The sequence below is a fragment of the Schistocerca serialis genome, unplaced genomic scaffold (genome assembly GCF_023864345.2).
Source record: "Schistocerca serialis cubense isolate TAMUIC-IGC-003099 unplaced genomic scaffold, iqSchSeri2.2 HiC_scaffold_1420, whole genome shotgun sequence".
NCBI classification, from domain to species: Eukaryota; Metazoa; Arthropoda; class Insecta; order Orthoptera; family Acrididae; genus Schistocerca; species Schistocerca serialis.
This window is the reverse complement of record NW_026047648.1, coordinates 6,541,521-6,563,650: the sequence shown is the minus strand read 5'-3', so window position 1 is coordinate 6,563,650 and position 22,130 is coordinate 6,541,521. Positions and strand designations below refer to the sequence as shown.

The 22,130-nt window shown below is 44.8% G+C and overlaps 1 protein-coding gene across 1 annotated transcript in view; it reads right to left on the bottom strand.

The window, feature by feature from the left end:
* LOC126443040 (neuralized-like protein 4) overlaps positions 1–22,130 on the bottom strand; it is a 279,279-nt gene that overhangs the window by 193,921 nt on the left and 63,228 nt on the right. Inside the window, 4 exon segments of the mRNA XM_050090885.1 lie at positions 4,462–4,561; positions 11,160–11,256; positions 15,084–15,224; positions 19,825–20,025. Coding sequence (XP_049946842.1) covers positions 4,462–4,561; positions 11,160–11,256; positions 15,084–15,224; positions 19,825–20,025 — 539 coding nt within the window.

The following is a 22,130-nucleotide window of genomic DNA, read 5'->3' as shown; positions in this document are numbered from 1 at the left end:
TGTGTGTGTGTGTGTGTGTGTGTTCTGCCACCACTTAGTGAGTACATGTTTTTTATCTATCCAATTACATTAAACCTCAATTATTAGGAAGCTTGGGTCAGTACAGATGGAAGAATCAAAAGAAGATTAAGAAACAGAATTTTCCAAGAAAAACGTGTCTTCCATAGAAATACGATATTAACCTCAAAAACTTTCACACCAGAAAAACGTTTATGATACATGTGGAGTGTCCTGTCATTTGGGTGTGGGATCTGGACTACCTAAATGGGACTCAGAATAGATTACGACAAGACTCACTGGTGGAGAAGAGATACAAGAAGGAATATATAAAAGGTTGCTACAAAAGCCTTCAGTCTGATTCAGTGTCAATTTAAGACCTACCGGTTATGTACCTCTGTAATTCAAAATATAAGTAAAAAAAAAAAAATCATCATCTATAACAATCAACATCATTTTGAAAATTTACAACTAAAATACTAATTAATATACACTATATTAACAAAAAGATCTTCACAGTTTTGCCCTTCCCCCTCCGTCCCGAAGGCTGTTTCACATGGCTTCGTGGGACTTACGTGTGGAAAATAAGGGTTCCTCTTTTCACACATTTCAATCTGGGGCCATAGCAGAAACAATTATTTACCACTGCTGTTACCGATAAACAAATGTGAACAAATGGGACACACACACACACACACACACACACACACACACACACACACACACACACATTACGTTAGTCTCGCTCTTAATCTAAAATGAAAAACTACATACTGTCATACTACAGTCGAGGGGCATCTTGATTGGAGGATAGGGCAATGTGCACAGTACTCCATGCTCATTCCACAAATCTTACACAACAGAACAGCATACGTTGTAGGACTTTCTCACCCATACACACACACACACACACACACACACACACACACACACACACAAGATGAGAGGGAGAGGGAGAGGGAGAGGGAGAGAGAGAGAGAGAGAGAGAGAGAGAGAGAGACCATAAGGGGAGTGTGTACTTCTAGAACACTCATCAACAATAATTTTATTTACAATTTTCTATGTTGCTCTCTGTTTGTTGAAATTTATGAATGCGTTTTGAAAAACTATTGAACTGTCCAGAACCAGTGAATAAACTCCAGCCACAGCAAACCAATAACACCAACCCTAACTCTACAGCACCTGACGAAATCAAAATAACTAAACAAATTAAGAGACTTAAAAACAATAAAGCATCTGGAGTAGACAGTATAATCGCAGAATTACTAAAATCAGCTGGCCCGAAGACTATAAAAAGAGATCACTCAACTAGTAGGACATATCTGGAAAACTGAGAAATATCTGAGGACTGGAAAACTGCCCTAGTTCATCCATTGCAAAAAGAGGGGGATAGAACCGATATTAATAATTACCGAGGAATCTCTCTTCTCCCAGTCACGTACAAAATTCACTCGCAGTGTTTACTTGATCGAGCCCAAGAACAGCTAGAACATAAAATTGGTGAATATCAAGCAGGCTTTAGATGAAACAGAACCTGTCCGGAACAAATTCTTGGTTTAAAACTAACGCTCGGACACCAAAGGATTTCTAGTTACAATATTGTCTGTACATTTGTGAATTTTGAAAAGGCTTACGACCCAGTTGATCGTGAATCTCTTTTCCAAATTTTAAAGGAACAAGGGATAGATAATAAAACTCTAACACTGATTAAGGAAATGTTAACTGATACTAGATATAAAGTTAAACTCTTGGGAGAGATTTCTGAACCATTTGAAATGAAGACTGGTGTTAGAGAATGGACTCTCTCCATTACTATTTAACTGTGTTTTGGAAAAGGTAATTACAGAATGGCGAGGGCAAAAACTGATTCAAATTATAGACCAATCAATCAAGTTAGGTAGAAGTGATATTAGAGTAGATTGACTCACCTTTGCAGATGATCTGGCAATTTTAACTAGGGATGTTACCACAGCTCAAAAACAAACTGAAATTATTAAAGAAGTCTCGGGAAATGTAGAACTACAAATATCATTCGAAAAAATGGAATACATGACATGCCATAAACAAGCACCAAAGTTTTTGAACACGAAATACGGAAAAATGAAAAGGGTATCTCAGTTTAAATAGTTGGGGAAATCATATAAGAAAACGGTCTGGAAGAAGCTGCAAAAGAAGTTCACTGTCAAATGATGGCAACTGCATTCAGATTAACACAAAATATTTATAATAAAAAATCACTTTTTAAATTCAGTAAACTTACGCAATACAGCACTGTAATCAAACCTGAGTGTCTTTATGGATAAGAAACTTTAATTTGAAGAAAAGACTTAAATTTTTTGGGCACACTAAAAGAATGGCACCCACTGGGTTGACAAAGCAGATAGTAGAATTCTACGAAAACAGAAGTAAGGCTAAAACTGAGCCAATGAAATAGATTGCTGCGATTAAGAAGGATCTTAAAGCAGCTGGTAAAACTCAGGCAGACCTTAAAAGCAGATATGAAAACATTCAGACAAAAGATATTTGACTGGAAAGTCGGTCAGAAGGAAATCAGAAAAAGGACTGGAACAATGTGGTCTGACGAAAGAAAGAAACTTCATTCTGAAATGATGAAACAAATTTGGGCACAAAGAAAGGCCAACCGTCAAACGTGACATTGACAGATTGTACCTCGCGTGGTCCTACTGGGCCCATACGTGAATAATAATAATAATAATAATAATAATAATAATAATAATAATAATAATAATAATAATGTTGCACCACCCTCAAAAAGCACTAATTCTGCTTGACAAACAATTAATGAGGAAACACAAATTTACCTGGTCAGTAACTGATTTGCTAGAAGGTAGGTCAAATTCTATACCCGACAGAACGCACTGAAGAAGGGTACAAAAATAAAAAAATTGCAGAGCTAGCATCGATTGGCCTAAGTTGCGCATACGCTAACAATTTCAGAGATCAGTATTTTGCCAATATCACTGAGTCTCTCTCACAAAATAGACAACTTCATGTCATTCTCAATGGAAAGGAGAGCCCACACAGAAAGCAAAGAAACAGATCAGCTCAGGGAAGTGTCCCGGCCCCCTCACTTTTTAATCTGCAGACTAATGACCAGTCGACACCTAATCGTACTGAGAATTCCCTAACTGCAGATGACCCAGCAGTCGCAGCTCAGGGAGGACTTTCGAGATTATAGAGCTGACATTGCAGAAAGCACTGAGAAACTTGTCAGTCTACTATCAAACTAACTCCTCTAAGTCAAATCTTTCAAAGAGTCGAGTACACGTCTTCCACCTTCGATCTCGAAGCGAAAACTCGATGTTTCCCGCAGTAATACAACACTGGAGCACACAGATAAACAAACCTGTCCAGTGTGAAACTGGACAGATCTCTTACATATAGACACTGTCTGAAGGAGGCCTCCAGAAATAAATTTTGTGAAACACACAGACAGCAAACACCAAGGAAAACCTACTATCCCGAGAACTGTGGCACAAGTACTGTGCTTATCTACAGCTGCAACCGTACACAAGTTCAACACAGCTGTGGGCCTTCAGAGTCCAAATTTATGAAGAACATCTTACAAATTCACGGACAGGCTCAGAAGGACCGTCGAAGATCGAATCCTCTCTCCGGCACCGAAAGTGAGCCCGGACGACTACTATTTCGTAAAAGGTTCCCCGGTGAGCCACCGAAGAACTGCAAACCTGGTCGTCCACCGGCACAGATAGTGTGTGACGGTACCGCAACAAACTGGAAAACACGGATGGCCCCGAACCACTCGAGAACTGGGGTGGCCCCGGTGAAAACAAACACGATCGGGTGGGGTCACGGGAACGTGGACGACGACAAGTGCAAACACGTGGTGCGAGACGTGGAACGCTATCCGGCCCGCCCAAACTGTCTCTAAAGATGCCGTGCTGACGATTTGTGGCTGGACAAGAAATAAGCTCTGGATGTGGTGCAGTAGTGGGCTGACAGACTACAATTCATTTCAGGACACACGTATGGAACACTGGTGAGCTGCCCCCCCCACCCCCCCCCACCCCATGTGCGCGCGTTCAGTGGACACACACACACACACACACACACACACACACACACACACACAGAGAGAGAGAGAGAGAGAGAGAGAGAGAGAGAGAGAGAGAGAGAGAGAGAGAGCGCGCGCTCCCTCTGGGAAGGTCATTTCCACACACAACAAGAAACGACAGAGTGGATCTAGGACTGAGGCTTAAGGAACTCCAATAACGATTTCTGCTGATCTGGGGGAAGCTCCGCGATTTACTCATTTTGTAGCACAGACCACAATTTCTCGCACACATTCGGCCAAGTCACAAGCTATTTGTTAACTACAGTGTTAATTCGGTACGTCGTCAGATACTTTACGAAAATGTATAAATTGGGCGACGAGCGTACAGCAGAAGAGCTCACTAACGTGGAAGTTTGAGGGTCACTCACTGCGGCCTGTGCGCCGTCCTGTGGTTGTTGATGACGGCGGCGTGCGTGCCGCAGTTCGGGTGGAACATGAGCCGGTCCACGTTGTCCTCCTCGGGCAGATCTGCAACGACAGAAGGCACCGTCTCAAGTGCGGCACTAGCGTCCGAGAGATCCCTCTTACGAGACCGTACAGCCACTACTGCTCCGACAGCTGCCAGGATATAGCTCTCTTTCCTCAACGAGGCACAAATAGGTGAAATGGAATTCTTGTGGCACTTTTGGTTGCACTGTAAACTGGGTATACTTTGACCGATTTTCAGATTAAAATGTGATGACCGTGAGCATTCTTCAATTTTAGTGGTATTTGTGTTAGTGAACATTGTGGCTTCTATGAGAGGCTAACAAACTAATTAGTACACTACAATTTATAAAATGCAGAAGAAGTAATGTGAAAAAAAGTAGGTGGTCGAAGTTAGCACGCATTTGGGGATTCACCGACCGGTCCACACACCGACTCGTCACGGGACAGTGGAGTGCCGACGGTGCAGACGTACGGTGAGCACACGACACGCCTCCCGCTCCGGCTAACTGCGGTCGAACGGGAGACTGTGAGACGCGGTCGACAAGTGATTTGTGTGAGGTGCGACACCGACGAGAGCCGACACCGTTCGGACGGGGTACGGCGGTCGGCGCCAGACAGGTGACAATTCTGATTTTGGCAGTGGTGCAGGAATTCGGCCTCGCACGTCTGACCGTGTCCGAGGTTCACGCGAGCGGTCAAATGACGGTGTCACAGTCCACTACAGACAAACTGAGGACCGTCCGGCCACCCTCGACGACTGCGACTGGAGAAATCTAATGCCAGACTGACAGTGCAACAAATCACGGATCTATTCGACACGGGATCTGCTAGACACATCTACCAGTTGTAACGGCACCACAGTTTAAGGTAAGGAAAATTTTGATTCGGTGCAATATTTCTGAGTGCACAAGTAACAGCCAGTCGTGGGCCTGCCGACAGTAAGTTGCGCTTACCGGCAGTTGCGAACTAGAAAGGAGGCCACAGGGACATTGATCCGCCGAAAAGAGTAAAGGCAGCGGTTCGCGTGGCGCAAGTTACACGCAGAAGGGGGACTGCCGACGCAAACCAGGTGTTACGAGTACGCGACTCGAAGCGGCGCGTTAGCGAAACGGAGGCGCACGGCCGTGTATAAATAGGCGCCAATTCTCTAACGAGATTCATTCGAGTGTGGCAGCTCTCCCGGACAGTGGGGCGTGTTACACCACCGGCTACACGCAGCAGCAGATGGGGCGCCAGCGTTCACAGCGGGTCACCGGTTCGACTCTCTGAGGCCGACGTGCGGTCCGTAGCCAGATAGAGGCGGGCCACTCGACAGCTCGCTACTGCGGGCAGTCCCGTCGGCTCCCGACACACGCCCGAGGCATCCCGAGGCTGTCGGACCACGGGCACTCACCGTCGCCGCGATGGTGAAGAAGCGCGCAGAGGGCTGCCCTGCGCTCCTGGCACGGTGTGCCGAGGCGACGGGGACGAATACTGCCGAGTCGGCTGCCGGTGTGGCCCCGATGTCGTTGTAACGCCACAGCCTGACGAGGCCGGCACGCCGTAGTACGTTTCACGGGTCGCTCGGGTAGCCGTTCGGCGCCGAGCCGTTCTGTGGAAAGCGAAGTGGCGTACTCGGCTACGCGGGACCGTGTGACGCAGATGGAGAGGAACGCAGCACTGTAACTGGGAATAATAAAACATTTGAAGCTCACGGCCGAGTTTTAGTACGGCGGATCGCGACAGTTTCCGTCCGCGTCCGACATTCCACCACCGCACGCAGACGTCTACATTTGGCACTGACGGCAACATTTGATGCTGGGACACCGTTCCATCCGTATTTTGATACAGTAGACAATCCGTAGGAACACAGATTCTGCAGGGCACAGGAACTGGCACCACACGTGGGTGCCAACGTTAACTCGAAGTCGTCGGAAACGGCAGCTCGCATTTGTCGCAAAGCGCCAGGGATCGACTCTGGAACAGTGGTGAAATGTGATGCGGTCGGGTGGAGGATGGGAAAGCGGCACTGACTGGAAAATGGATCAAATGGAAAATGGCATCAAAGATTTTTGAATCCGGGTGCTCGTGTGACAAGAAGAGGAGTGGTCAGCTACGTGTGAATGCAGACGAAATTAAATGAGCGAGGGACGCTTTTGCCACGCAGAGCTCCACACGAGTTCGGTATGTCGACGATGGCCGTTTAGTGAAAAAAGTTAAACATGGAACTGTACAGGATACAGTTTACGCAAAAGGTATTTCTTAAGGACAAAGACCAGTGATTCAAGTTTTGCCGTGCACTGTACGTGAAAAAATATGGCAGGATTTCATACAAATGCGAAAGTAAACAGACACAATTGCAGCATTTGGGGAACAGAAACCCTGCACAACACTGTCGAACGTGACAGAGACTTTGTGAAAGTCCATGTTCTTTGTGCCATGTCTCTTAAGAAACTTTATGGGGCTTCCTTCTTTAAAGAATGAAGTGTTACTGAAGAGTCTTTCCCTCATACGGTTAATGGCACTATTAAAATCAAAGAACTTTGTCCTCCAGTTAGACCTGTAAGGGCATATCAAAACAGTCCTACCCAATTGCAGGTGGTGCAACAAATCAGTGTGCGCTAAAGTGGCCTCCTAGGTCCACAGATATCACAACTCGTGATTTCTTTTTACGGAGCAGTGTAAAGGATCTCGTTTGTGTACCTCCTCTTCCAGGCGACGCTGTGAAACTGAAAAGGATGAAAATTCACAAGCGACAGCGACGGTCACCGAAGACATTTCGGCCCAGGGACGGTGAGAGTTCGACTCTCCTGTCGACGTCTGTAGGACGGCACGTGCTTCCCGTGTGGAGCGTACGTAAAACGAACGCTGTTGAAAAAACTTTCAAGTTCGGTCCTTCAAATTATGTATACTGTTCCTTTTTAATGTTCCTCATTCGGCTACAATAAAGTTTTAAAAGTGTTCCCGGACTTTTGACATACACACTGCAAGATAGGTGTGGATACTTCTTTAGAAATAATGCATCTAGCCAACAGAACTATCAGTTTGTGTAACAAAGTTTCTGCATATAAGTGAATGTCAACTGAAAATTTAAAAAACTGTAAATAACCACATGTCAATACTAAAAAGGATGTAGCAGGGTGTCTGAACTTACATAAGAGCTCACTGTAAATAACCTTTCAGTTTTGTTTACGCTAGCTGACGAAGAAGTCCGGCACCCACAGGACACTGTCAGATGTCAGTTTAACTGTGTACACAAACGCACCATCTGCAGTTACAGAAACGATTACAGAGTAGCAGTTCTCTGTGATCGGTAGAACAGCCGACGCACTCCACTAGTGTCGTCCTCGTGTAGTGGCGCTGTCGGGCCCGGCAAAGCAGACGAGTGGCACAGACGGCATCGGGCATCGAGTGATCGCCGTGAAGGACACGGAGGTGCTGCGTACTTGTGTGAGTCGGCGTTATCGGCTCCTGGCGGAGATTAAAGAGGCCTCGCTGTCAGACTCCATTTTGCCAGCCGGTCGAAACGTGCAATACCTAGATTCGTGAGGCATTCGGACGTGACAGTGGTCCGACGTCAGACTGCAGGCTCGGTAAAATCGTCGAAGAGATTCCAGTCGACCGTCTCCGAACGTCACAAGAGAGGACCGACGTACAACGCGTAGAGTGCGCCGTAAGCCCGTCGCGTTTCCTCCCGACATCCGAGAATGAGAGTGGACTCCCTGCGGCATTCCCCATCGTCCCGCACTGTCGGTCGCAGACTGGCAGCAGCCGACCGACGGAATTACCGTACCGCACGTCTACACAGCGGCACGGACGGATACGTCCGGAGTGGTGCCGTGAGCGGGAAGTGCGGACTGCTCGCGAATGGCGCGGCACTGCACTCTGCGCCGCCCCGAACGATCCCATTCGGTGAGCACGGCAACGACCCGGGAGAGGTCACGTTCTTCCATTACTTTGGAGAGGCACGTCAGAGTTACTCCTAGCATCACAGTGTTTGCAGCAGTCGGATACGACTTCTAACCGCGTACGGCAGCGACCGAGAGAACTCTCGGTGAAACAGCGGTACGTCCTACGTCCTCACGTGTCGCGTCAGCCGTGACAGTATCGCAGTGCCGTTTCGTGTCGGCACGGCACTCGTACGAACGCGGTAGACGTCTCTACGGGCCGCCCTCTCGATAACGGTGTACTCCCGGGGCTAGAAATATTGCCAAATCTGTCCCGACGGAAAACGTGTGAGACCGTATCAGACACAGACTCGATCACAGTAGCAGTATCCGTTACGTCGAGGGCCGGTTACGGCAGTTGGGGAAACTCGCGTCAGGGGAGGATACGATAGCTTTGCGATGGCCTTTCCAGTTAAAACGGTGCACGTGTCCGAGCGGGAGGCAGTTTTTGTCACCGACTGATAAGTGGGCTTGTACTGCCGAGTTGTTTGTCAATTGGACTCAATTTTTTATCTGCTGAAATAACATCAGATACACTTACAACCTGTGAAGTTTCATCTCGTTTCCTCTTCAACTTTCAGTGTTAATTTTATTTTTCAGGCAGTGTATGCTGAAAAGAATGAGAACTACATCTAGGTCAGATACAAAATACAGTATTACAAAAAATATCTTGATACAAAAGTACAGGGCAATTCAAAAAGGAATAACAGATTGTTTATCACAGACAAACTATAAAAGATAGAAACACATTGTGGACATCACCAGGTAGACGAAGCTCTTCGCACAGACACTATATTATAGCTTCAAACGAGCACCACGCATTTCTGGAGAACATCAAAACAGTAGTATTTCCACGCACAAATTGACTGTGCTTCATTTATCGAACAGAGAGAGAGCGCAAAACACACGAGTGCCAGGATTTTGTAACCCACGAACTCTTACATTACGGCAGTTTAGTTTACTCGATAGAGGAAATATCGATTTGTCTGAAAAGCTATGTCGTTCAGAAAAGGTGTCCACTGTCGTGTCCCAGAGAACCGAAACTCAAAGTTCGTACCTCGTGTGACCCGGCAGACAACTGTTGCGGTAACTGCAGCTCGTAAGGCTCCGTACGGAGGCTTCATTTCGGAGCGTGCCACACTGTCGTTTGAGAAGTCAAAGTTCGTGGCCCGCCCGTCTCGTCAACTTCCGAGGGTTCTGCGTAAAAGCGTCTCGGATACACTCGCCAGACGTGCGTGACCAACCGACGCTCTTCCCTCCGTGTAGGCAACCGACTTCTGAAAACTCTGTATGTCAGTCAAATCTGCTCGTGCACAGGTGGCTTCTCGCCGCACTGACAGTGCAACGGACGTCACACTTTAACGACAGATCGACTTCGCACAAACTCCGACACACAAACTGAGTCCTCTTGCGGTGTAGTCACCGTGTTGCCAAAAACGAGCAACAGTTAAGCTGTGACTAATCAGAATGACAATGACAGAGAGGAGCAAAAGTAAAGGTCCTTAGCAGAACAAGTGAAAGCTTTGACTTTAATAAAGGTGTGAAACAAGGAGATAGTCTCTCCACTGTCCTACTCAGTACAGCCCTGCCTAGTGTAGTAAATAAAACCAACAAAAGGGGCACCATATTCATGAAAACTAGCCAGATATGTGCATACGCTGATGACACTGCTATAGTACGAAGAAATACCAATACACTCCTAGAAAAATACCGGGCAATGGAAATGGAAGCCTTAAGAATTGGCCTCATAGTAAATGAAAACAGAACAAAATATATGGTAATGTCACAATCTGAGGCCAGAAGAACCCCTAAAAACCTAAACATCAATGGTAAATGCTTCAGTGGAATGTCCTCTTTTAACTACTTGGGAGCCCTAATAACAAATGTAACAGTATTGGAAAGGCTGTGAGGGAAGGAATACAGGGCTTACTTTGCAAATACCCAGCTTTTCAAAAATAGCCTTGTTACAAGAAAAACTAAACTGCTAATATATAATTCCCTAGTCTGCCCGGTTATCACATACGGCTCAGAGGTACAGACGTTGACAGAACACGATAAAAATGCACTGACAAGCATCGAGCAGAAAATGCTACGCAAAATCTATGGGCCAATAAGTGAAGGAAGAAGGCCGGACAATACGCTACAATGCCGAATTACAAAAGTTAATACGAGGCAGGGACATAGTGAAATTTGTGAAATCACAGCGAATACGATAGCTACGACACTTGGAGAGAATGGCAGAGGATAGAATTCCATAGAAAATTATGAACGGTACGATCCATTCAGTTAGGCGAAAAGGGAGACCTAGAAGAAGATGGACCGATGAGGTAATAATGGATATCAGAAGTATGAGAATCCGGGGGTGGAAAAGAGCAGCAAATAACCGAGAAGTGTGGAGGAAGATTGTTGAAGAAGACAAGGCTCACCAAGGGCTGTAGCACTACTGAAGAAGAAGAAGAAGAAGAAGAAGAGAAGCTGTGACACAACTCTGAACCTTCCTCTATCCGATGACCCGCACAATGCGTTCCTATCTTTTACACAGTTTGTCCACAATAAGCAACTGAAATCTGTTCTCCCGAATCGTCCGGTATTTCGACAGAAACGACGAGAAGTGTCTGTCCCTCACGGCGGCACCTCTCTGCGGCAGCCCACCGCACAGACAGAGCCAATGCCGGGCGTCGCGAGTCGCCAGTCTCCCGGCGGCCACTCACCGTTGAGGCTGTGCAGCGCGGCCTGCGACCGCTGCGTCGTGTTCCTTCGCGTGATCAGGTTCTGCTCCTCCCGCTCGTCTCTGTCCACGATGGAAACCTGCGGAGGAGAGAGAGCAGAATGTAGAACAGGACAACCGGAACGGTGCCCGCGAGGAGGTCGTAGCGACAGTGATCGTCAACGTACAGATGGCGACTAAAACGAGTGCGAAGATTTATACGAAGAATTTTCCCATTCGGTCCTGACGGGCTGTTATGTTTCAGAACAAAAACATTCTCAGTTGTGGAATTATTAAATGTCAATGACGTGTTTCAGTCTTTTGGGGCATCCTCAGATTGTGCAGCACTAGTTGGCAGCGGTATACTGGGAACACCAGTTTGGGTTCAGGAAGGGTCAGAGGACCGAGATACGCTATGGGTTGTCTGAGGACAAGTAGAGGAAGAATGGCAGACACGAACAAGTTATATGAACTGGGAGAAGGCATTTGACGGAGTCAACTGGAGTATACTGCTGATCATTTTTAAAGATGTCGGTATAGACTGGAAACAGGTAAGGTTAATAGAGGAGATGCACATAAAACAATAAGTAACAGAGTAAGGAATAAGGAGGTAAAAGAGATGAGCACTGAAAGGGGCCTAAGGCAAAGATACTCACTGTAACCTGAGCTGCTAGACAGATACGGAGAAGAAACTACAGGATAAAGAACGCGAGAGGCACTGTAAGTGGAGGAGAAATTGTAGAGACTTAAAATACGAGGATGACGAAGCAGTGCCGGTGCATTCAGAAACTGCAGATATGCAGTTGACGAGCACACAGTAGCGAGTATCCCACGCGGCCACCGTTCCCGCGAAAGCGGGCATCGGCACGTCTTCTCACGGACGCCCGTAAACGTCAGAAACCCCGGGCGTGCTCCCGATGTACTGACAACTGTTCACGACGCTTCCCCAGAGTGCTTCGACACTATCGACAGGACTCGAATGTACCGGAGCTTTCGAACGTCCCCAGACAAAAGAATCAGATGCAGTTACACCGACCCGGAGGGCCACGGTATTAGCGAGCCAAGACCGATACGCTCGTTTTGGCCACCCTGTGTCCAGAATTGTGATCGAACGAACCGTGTCGTTTCAAACTAAATGTAGCCTCAGACATTAACTGTGGCACGACCACAGTCACCTCAGTTTCTGGAGCAGTGTTTATTGGGATTATTTGCTTGTTTCATTGCCCTGCACTAGCCCCTATTGTCTGCTTGATGTATACTCCCCAATGGAATTTGTGGCTCAAAATGAGGGTGCATGTAAAATAAATGCCAGAATACACAACCAGAATACTGAAATGTATTCATCGTACGAGCAAACCTTAACGTATCCTTCTCAGTGTGCTGGAATCTCACTGGATTTTTTTTCACTCTGACTGGAAGCTGAGCTGTCTCGATTACAGCCGAGTACAACAATACGGATACGTCTTACGCTGTGTTACACGCACACAGACTGAGTGATAGTGCGGGTCAACAGCTTTACTGACGCATTAATCTTGGACGGCACTGGGCAGGCACCTGGTCCAACTAACCTGCAGTGATGTGAGCAGTTGCAGCTCAGACTTGAAAACAGACGAGCAGAGAAACCGTATAGCTTCGACTCTCATTTAATTTTTAAAGGGAATGCAATAATATTTGTCAAAACTCCAGCACTACCGCACGTTTCTTAGGTGACCGGACGGAAAGCATAAAATGCTCTCGCTGTCGTCTGACGTAGGCATTTTCGTCACTCTTGCTTGCAATTAGAATACTCACTTAAATACAGGGTAACTTTTCTGAGCAAGCTATCTGTGATGCAAAAGCAAACAGCAGGGATTTCATCGTACTGCTGAATACTGAAGCCACACGAGGTATTAATTACAGTCAGTCATCTGGTAATCTCTTAGCTCCTTCCTCATCCGAATCCGAGAAATACATTTCAGTAGTGGAACTGTCATCTGCTACGTCGATAACGAGTCGACAACAGAATCCGAGAAGCCACTCGGGCACCGTATTTTCTCCTCTTTTTTTATGACGTGCCGTTCTGTATCCTGCCAACATTCGACACCGACAAAGTTTAGCGCATTGGTTCCATTACGTCTGGCCCCTTCAGTGTCTTGTTTTTTCTCAAGAAAAATCAGTTAACTTGGCTCCAGACCAGTCCTTTTATGTTCCTATTGCAGTGGTGGCGGCAACTGTAAAAATGCAGCATTCGAATGGTGTGGTCAATGCTGTGGAAATCATCGTTTTGCTTGTTTCTACAATGCCTATCACTCTGGCTAGAGACCACATCTGTGGTATAAAACAATCGACACAGTAAAAAAAATATTTCCATCTTCGTCCTAAAACTTTTATTTCTTATGTTTTTTTAATTTAAATAACCTTCGTTAACAATCTTTTATCAAATATCGATAACTACGGATTTATATTTGTGATCCGAACTGGAATTTTGAATGCAATTTGTAATTAGAAACAATAATATTTTTCACAAAATTATGATGACCAGATGCGTGTTAAATAGCATCAATTTGATGAATTTTACATTTAAAAGACATTGGCATTACAAAAAATCGTCAAAGTGAGATTTGAACCATCGATCCATGGAACTTATCAGTTTGACCACTGTTCACTAGTCTGGGTATTTTGACATTGGCCAGGATAAAATGGAATGGAAGACTACGGTAAAAAGGAGAAGGTGAATACACAGTGAAACTACTTGCAAAAACGGAAAGAGAAAGTAAGATGACAGAAAAGATTTCGAAATGCAACAGTGACAATAATAAACATAATTGTTGGGTTCAAATTAATGATATGAATACAATAGAGCTCAGACGTGGAATGTTTCCCTCTATTATATTCATATCATTAATTTGAACCCAACAATTACGTTTGTTATTGTCACTGTTGCATTTCGAAATCTTTTCTGTCATCTTACTTTCTCTTTCTGTTTTTGCAAGTAGTTTCACTTTGTATTCACCTTCTCCTTTTTACCGTAATCTTCCATACAATTTTATCCTGCTTATATATACTCAATAATATGTAAATATAATAGAGGGAAACATTCCACGTGGGGAAAAATATATCTAAAAACAAAGATGATGTGACTTACCAAATGAAAGTGCTGGCAGGTCGACAGACACACAAACAAACACAAACATACACACAAAATTCAAGCTTTCGCAACAAACTGTTGCCTCATCAGGAAAGAGGGAAGGAGAGGGGAAGACGAAAGGAAGTGCGTTTTAAGGGAGAGGGTAAGGAGTCATTCCAATCCCGGGAGCGGAAAGACTTACCTTAGGGGGAAAAAAGGACGGGTATACACTCGCACACACGCACATATCCATCCACACATATACAGACACAAGCAGACATATTTAAAGACAAAGAGTTTGGGCAGAGATGTCAGTTGAGGCAGAAGTGTAGAGGCAAAGAAGTTGTTGAAAGACAGGCAGAAGTGTATACATATATAAAAACAAAGATGATGTGACTTACCAAATGAAAGTGCTGGCAGGTCGACAGACACACAAACATACACACAAAATTCAAGCTTTCGCAACAAACTGTTGCCTCATCAGGAAAGAGGGAAGGAGAGGGAAAGACGAAAGGATGTGGGTTTTAAGGGAGAGGGTAAGGAGTCATTCCAATCCCGGGAGCGGAAAGACTTACCTTAGGGGGGAAAAAGGACGGGTATACACTCGCACACACACACATATCCATCCTTCCATTGGCAACCGCCAATATTCCGGAACGACAGAAAGAGATCTGATAAGAAAATAGCAGCCTATAACATTCCGGAGCAACAAAATAGTATTTGAAGCGAAAATCACGACTTCCGACGTGCAGACGGGGCAGAAATTACGAATCGCTTGCGGCCGGAGGCTCGAGACGGTGCACAAGCGAGATCGAGCCGCACCTTGACAGTCATCCCGTAGAGGTCGACGACGCCCCAGACGCGGGACGGCACCTTGCTGGCGGCCACGCCCTGGTCCAGCCCGTTGATGAAGTAGTGCAGGTTGCCGTTCGCCTTGCGCACCATGCCGATGCGGTCGCCCTCCTGTGGAAATTTACGGCATTCCGTGAGCCGAAACTGCACAGACACACGAGACAGAGTTCTAGAGTAACTTCTGTGACATTAAATCAGTGCACGGAGCAAGCAGTAAGGGGCACTAGTAACTAGTTTGGATAAGGAATTGGAGTTCAGGGAGCAGAATTAAATTTTAATCGGAATGTAGAAAAATCATAACTTACGCTATTTTACAGTTTCAAATGTTTCCAGAAACATAAAAAAAATAATGCTCGTGGAATTTTTGGCACAGCGATAGGATCCTCTCCGGCGAGTCGTACGGACCCGGTGGGAATATGAGATGGGCAAATTCTTCCAACTGATGAAAAAACTGTAAGTAGCATGTAACACAAAAGTCACTTAACGAATGTGGGAAACGACATCGAGGCAGTACACACGAGGCATTCTTTCTGTTTAGAAACAGCAGAATGTAGCCAATTTGGGTCGGTCTTCTTTACTATTTGTAAATCGAATTTTGTGTCGCACGGTACACAACGCACTTAGGTAAATTGAAAATTCGTCACTAGTGCATTATAGCGCAAACCAACCAAATGAACAAAGTAAGCACGAAAGCAATCGACTGTTACAGTACACTGAGAAACAATTTCCCTTCTCACGAACAGTGCCACATCACGCATCGAGCACCCCGTGCAGGACTCAGCTTTCGTATAGAGCTCGCACCTCTGTTTGTCGCTACTGACCAACTCCCACTGACTAACCTGATCAAAACCCACATCATTAATGGGTGCAGGATATAAGCACTTTTCTTTTGAGGCTGTGCAATGTCATCCGCTTCTGTGGATATTCGACCACATTTTCTCCGACAACTTTTGCATTCTGAAGTAATGCACTGGCTATTTCCAGCTGAAAGGGGAGCACAGGCATCAGTTATTCCTTCAGCTATTGACACTGTCGTTTCTAAAGAAGTCTAGCACTGACAACAAATGTCCGTAAGATAAAAGATGATTCTGAGAAAGTATCTTCTTGCCCTGATATTTATTCTGTACAATGACCAAGCATATCCAGAAGATTAAAACCCTCCACGGATTTACTGTACTTTCTGACAGTAACTGCTTGCTCACACTGATATAAGCTTTTTCTTTAACTGACCATCTTTTTACAGTATCCAAGGGCTGAACCCTAGTGTAAAGCAACATTAGGTGCACATTTCTATTGTCAATCCACTCGACACAAGCTATACTGTTCTCTGCGTCTATTTTGCCCTGTTTTCTCACGATTTTTCTCTGATCTCGGGATAGGCCCCGCCTCTGTACTGGACATAACTTTGCAGCATGACTGTGTACCCCTTTTCCTCAGAGCTACTAAAAATTGATGGTCAGATACAACTTGTGACAATACCACCACTAATTCCCAGGCTGCTATCAATAGTAATGCCTTTTCCTACATACTTCACATTTCAAAGTTGTGCAGTATGTCACTGCTGCTGCTTTTTGCAAGTAATTTTATTCCCCACTTACGTGGTTTACTTTTCACAAAATGCTTCAGTGAAGAGTGTCCTTTGAAGGGAATAATTATTTCATCTACAATCAGATGTTCATCAATTCCTACTTTTTTTAGATTTTGTTCTAAGACAGTGATAAACGGGCAAACTCCGAAAAGCCTACTGTGACTTGGCTCATCTCTCTGCAGAAGATTACCATTATTTACAAAATTAATGTAGTTTGCAGGTTGTCAAACTTAGACATAGCCTCTGAAATTATTTCAATGTTTCTATGTTCAGTCCAGTAGAAGTTATAGGAAGGAAGTATCCCAAAAAGTTTCTCTATTTCTCATAAATTGGTAATTTTACTGTTTAGTATTTTTGGGGTTACATACATACTTGTTTCTTGAGCAATCTGTGCTAACATGTCATCACGAAAAAAGAATTTGCAAGTACTATATGGCTATCAATTCTTCATAAGGTTTTGAAAAACTTGCATTGCACTGTGTGTCAAAGTCAGAGAAATCACGGTCCCAACTTTTCCATATTACTGTAATTGTCGTCTTTTTATTCTGGACCTTTCAGCTTGCAGAACATCATTCAAGTCAGCTGTCTCATTAGAAACGTTAGCATCATTCTGCTGTCATTGGACAATATTCCATGACCCCAGCACAGCTCTCATTATTAATGACATCTTGCGATTCCAAGTTTTCAATTTGCTCATCTGAAAATTTCAAAAATACCTCATCAGACAGCTCACCATTCAGAAGTTACTCCAGGGTCTCCGTCTCCAATAATTTACAGAGTAAACAAAATTATTAATTTGTGTGTTATTTTTTGCACACAATCACATTTACCGTGCTGCTTGCAGACAGCTATCACCTTCTCCCAGGGGCCATATGGACCCAATGTTTTATAAACCTCTAACAGAATAAACTACACTGAAGCACCAAAGAAACTGGTATAGGCACACATATCCAAATACAGAGAGATGTAAACAGGCAGAATACGGTGTTGCAGCCAGCAATGCCTGTGTAAGACATTAAGTGTCTAGCGCAGTTATTAGATCACTTACTGCTGCTACAATGGCAAGGTATCAAGATATAAGTGAGTTTCAACGTAATGTTATACTTGGCACACGAGCTACGGGACACAGCATCTCCGAGGTAGCGATTTTCCCGTACGACCATTTCACGAGTGTACTGTGAATATCAGGAATCTGGTAAAGCATCAAATCTCCGACATTGCTGCAGCTGGAAAAAAATCCTGCAGGAGCGGCACCAGCAATGACTGAAAAGAATCATTCAATGTGATTGAAGCACAAAGCCTTCTGCAAATTGTGGCAGATTTCAATGCTGGGCCATCAAAAAGTGTGAGCGTGTGAATCATTCAATGAAACATGATTCATACGGGTTTTCTGAGCCAAAGGCCCAGCTCTCCCTGCTACTCAATCCTGTCCAAGCCTCTTCATCTCCCAGTACCTGCTGCAACCTACATCCACCTAAATCTGCTAGGTGTATTCATCTCTTGGTCTCCCTCTACGATTTTTACCCTCCACCATTCCCTCCAATACTAAATTGGTGATCCCTTGATGCCTCAGAACGAGTCCTACCAACTGACACCTCCCTTGAATCCAGTTGTGCCACAAATTTCTTTTCTCCATAATTCTACTCAGTGCCTCCTCATTAGTTACGTGATCTACCCATCTAATCTTCAGCATTCTTCTGTAGCACCACATTTCGAAAGCTTCGATTCTTACGCTTTCCTTGCCATTGCCAGTCTACATTTTATATCCTCTCTACTTCGACCATCATCAGTTATTTTGCTCCCCAAATAGCAAAACTCCTTTACTACTTTCAGTGTGTCATTCCCTAATCTAATTCCCTCAGCATCCCCCGACTTAATTTGACTACATTCCATTATCCTCGTTTTGCTTTTGTCGATGTTCATCCTGTACCCTCCTTTCAAAACACTGTCCATTCCGTTCAGCTGCTCTTCCAGGTGCTTTGCTGTGTCTGACAGAATTACAATATCATCGGCGAACCCCAAAGTTTTTATTTCTTCCCCATGGATTTTAATTCCAACTCCAAAGTTTTCTTTTGTTTCCTTTACTGCTTGCACAATATACAGATTAAATACCATTGGGGATTGCCTACAACCCTGTCTCACTCCCTTCCCAACCACTGCTTCCCTTTCATGCCCCTTGACTCTTATAACTGCCATCTGGTTTCTGTACAAATTGTAAATAGCCTTTCGCTCCCTGTATTTTACCCCTGCCACCTTTAGAATTTGAAAGAGAGTATTCCAGTCAACATTGTCAAAAGCTTTCTCTAAGTCTACAAATGATAGAAACGTAGGTTTGCCTTTCCTTGATCTTTCTTCCAAGATAAGTCGTAAGGTCAGTATTGCCTCACGTGCTCCGATATTTCTACGGAATCCAAACTGATCTTCCCCGAGGTCGGCTTCTATCAATTTTTCCATTCGTCTGTAAAGAATTCGCGACAGTATTTGGCAGCCGTGACTTATTGAACTGATAGTTCGGTAATTTTCACATCTGTCAACGCCTGCTTTCTTGGGGATTGGTATTATTATATTCTTCTTGAAGTCTGAGGGAATTTTGCCTGTCCCATACATCTTGCTCACACCAGATGACTCTCCCAAGGCTGTCAGTAGTTCTAATGGAATGTTGTCTACTCCCATGGTCTTGTTTCGACTTAGGTCTTTGAGCGCTATGTCAAATTATTCACGCAGTATCAAATCTCCCATTTGATCTTCATCTTCATCCTTTTTGATCTCCATAATATTGCCCTGAAGTACATCGCGTTTATATAGACCCTCTATACACTCCTTCCACCATTCAGCTTTTCTTCTTTGCTCAGCGTGATTTGCATTCACTTACACATGCAACTTACTATAGCTCTTAGCCTAATTCTCACTTCTCTGACTGCAGCTAACCTGACGACCTTTTAAATGATACCGCACATGACATAATAAATGTGCAAAATGCTGTTGTGGTCGTTTCCTTAATATCAAATGGGGGTGGCCGAGAAAAGGTAGTTATTCCGCAACATACCGTAGACGGGCCTCCAGCGAGGATTCGAATGGTGAAAATAAGGCAGCTCCGGCAGTGCCGAGCCTCGAGATACTCACCCACAGCTCGTCCAGGTTGAACTCGCCGTACTCGCGGCGCGTGCCCTTCCCGTTGGTGAGGATCCCACTGCCGGACATCATGGTGGTGCCCGTGCGCAGGTTCGTCATGGTGGCGGGGAACGCCAGGGCGGCCGGGTCGTGCGTCGTCACGCCCACCTCGATGCTGCCGGACCACTTGTCCACGAGCCGGTCGATGCGGATCTGCGGCAGAAAGTGCTCCCTCAGCTCGGCACCGACTCCGCGGCTGCACTAGCCTGGAGACTGCACGTTCTCCCAGCTTGCCGTGTGACTGCACCGCTTTCACTGAGGCGCGACTCCACAAATTTTGCTAACTGGTCAGAGAAAAAACAGAATATGAACGAGGAAACAATTTTCACAATGTTCTGCAAGTATTTTTTATTACATCTCTAACTGGTTTTCATCCTCTCAGAGCACAGTCAGATGACAACTGAAAGACACACAAATTACTGAGACATTAGCAGTACCAATACAGTGTGTCTGCTAAGGGAGATGTTACAATTTTTCTTTGTTACAAGACATCTGGCTGTACACCCTGAGCTGCCCGTAAAAATACTGTGATTAATTTAAAAGGCTTTTTGGTGTATTTCTGAGTGCTGATTTCAGATGTATAATGTCAAATGAGATGCAGTTTTTACATATATTGAGCATTTCTGTGAGGTACGCAAAATGTAGCTATGTCAAACAACAGATAATCCAGGGTGGAATGTAACAATATTATGAAAAGGAAAATTGCTACTCACCAAGCGACAGAGATGCAGAGTCACAGACAGGCACAACAAAAAGACTATCACAATATAAGTTTTCAATCAACAAGGCCTTTGTTGAAAATAGATGACACAGACACACAGTGTGTGTGTGTGTGTGTGTGTGTGTGTGTGTGTGCCCCCAACCTCTTTGCATTTACATATGTCTGCCTGTGTGTGTGTGTGTGTGTGTGTGTGTGTGTGTGTGTGTGTGTGTGTACCTGTCCTTTTTTCCCCCTAAGGTAAGTCTTTCCGCTATCGGGGTTGGAATGACTCCCTTACCCTCTCCCTTAAAACCCACATCCTTTCGTCTTTCCCTCTCCTTCCCTCTTCCCTGATGAAGCAACCGTTGCGTTGTGAAAGCTTTATATCTGGGTGTGTGTTTATGAATTTTTTATTTTATTGTGTCTATCAACATACCAGCGCTTTCTCATTTGGTAAGTTAAAGCATCTTTGTTTGTTTACACACACACACACACACACACACACACACACACACACACACACAAGGGGTTTATAAATGAATATCGGGGTTTTAACACTTTATAATATTTATTACATTAAACTTACAGTTATAAATGATATGTAAAATCAAAAAGCAACTCAAACAGTTTAACCAAGAACCTTATAAATGTCGAATGTGAGCACCATTTGTGACACGGCACACACCAAGTCTATAGCCGAGCGCCGGACAGGCCGCGAGGGCCCCAATGACAGGGCTCGCTTTGCACGGCCTCCACGTTCACCCGACACGACACCGTGCGATTTTTTCCTCTGGGGCTTCACCGAGGATTGTGTGTACGTACCTCCACTACCAGCAGACCTCCCCAAATTAAGAAACCGAACTGAATCACTGAAGACACACTTATGAACGTTTGGGAAGAACTCAGCTACAGACTTTGTGTGTGTCGTGTGACAAATGGTGCTCACACTCAACATTTAGAAGGTTCTCGGTAAAACTGTTCGAGTTGCTCTTTCATTTGACATATAATTTATAAATGTAAGTTTAATATATTAAATATTATGAAGTGTTAAAGCCCCGAAACTCATTTATAAACACCCCGTACGTATAAAAATATGAAATAAGTATGTTGACGCGTACTTTTGCTTTCTCGTGAGAGTAGCTCGAGTCGAGGCCACTAATTTTCTTTTTTATGTCACCAGCCGTGCAGTTGGGTCGCGTCTCGCGGCTAGTGACCTCTGCAGTTTCTTTGTAGCTCTCCGATCATCTTAATCTAATGTCATTAAGTGCCTCATCAGCTCCGTACATTTCGATTTATTTCGTAGTCGACGGCGCACACGAATTATAATTCGGAGCCACGTTTACAAACACACTACTGGTGACAGGAAGATGCTGCGATGCTAGCAATCCGAGTGGTAACATTTCACACTGCAGCGAACAGAAGACGAGCGGCTTTTACGACCGAATCTACGGCGAGGCTCGAGGCGGATCGTATTCGTCTGAGGACGGGCAAGACTTGACAAAGTCCCCTATTACACAGTCAAACTTCTTCGACACAAATATTTGACGTACCAACTTCG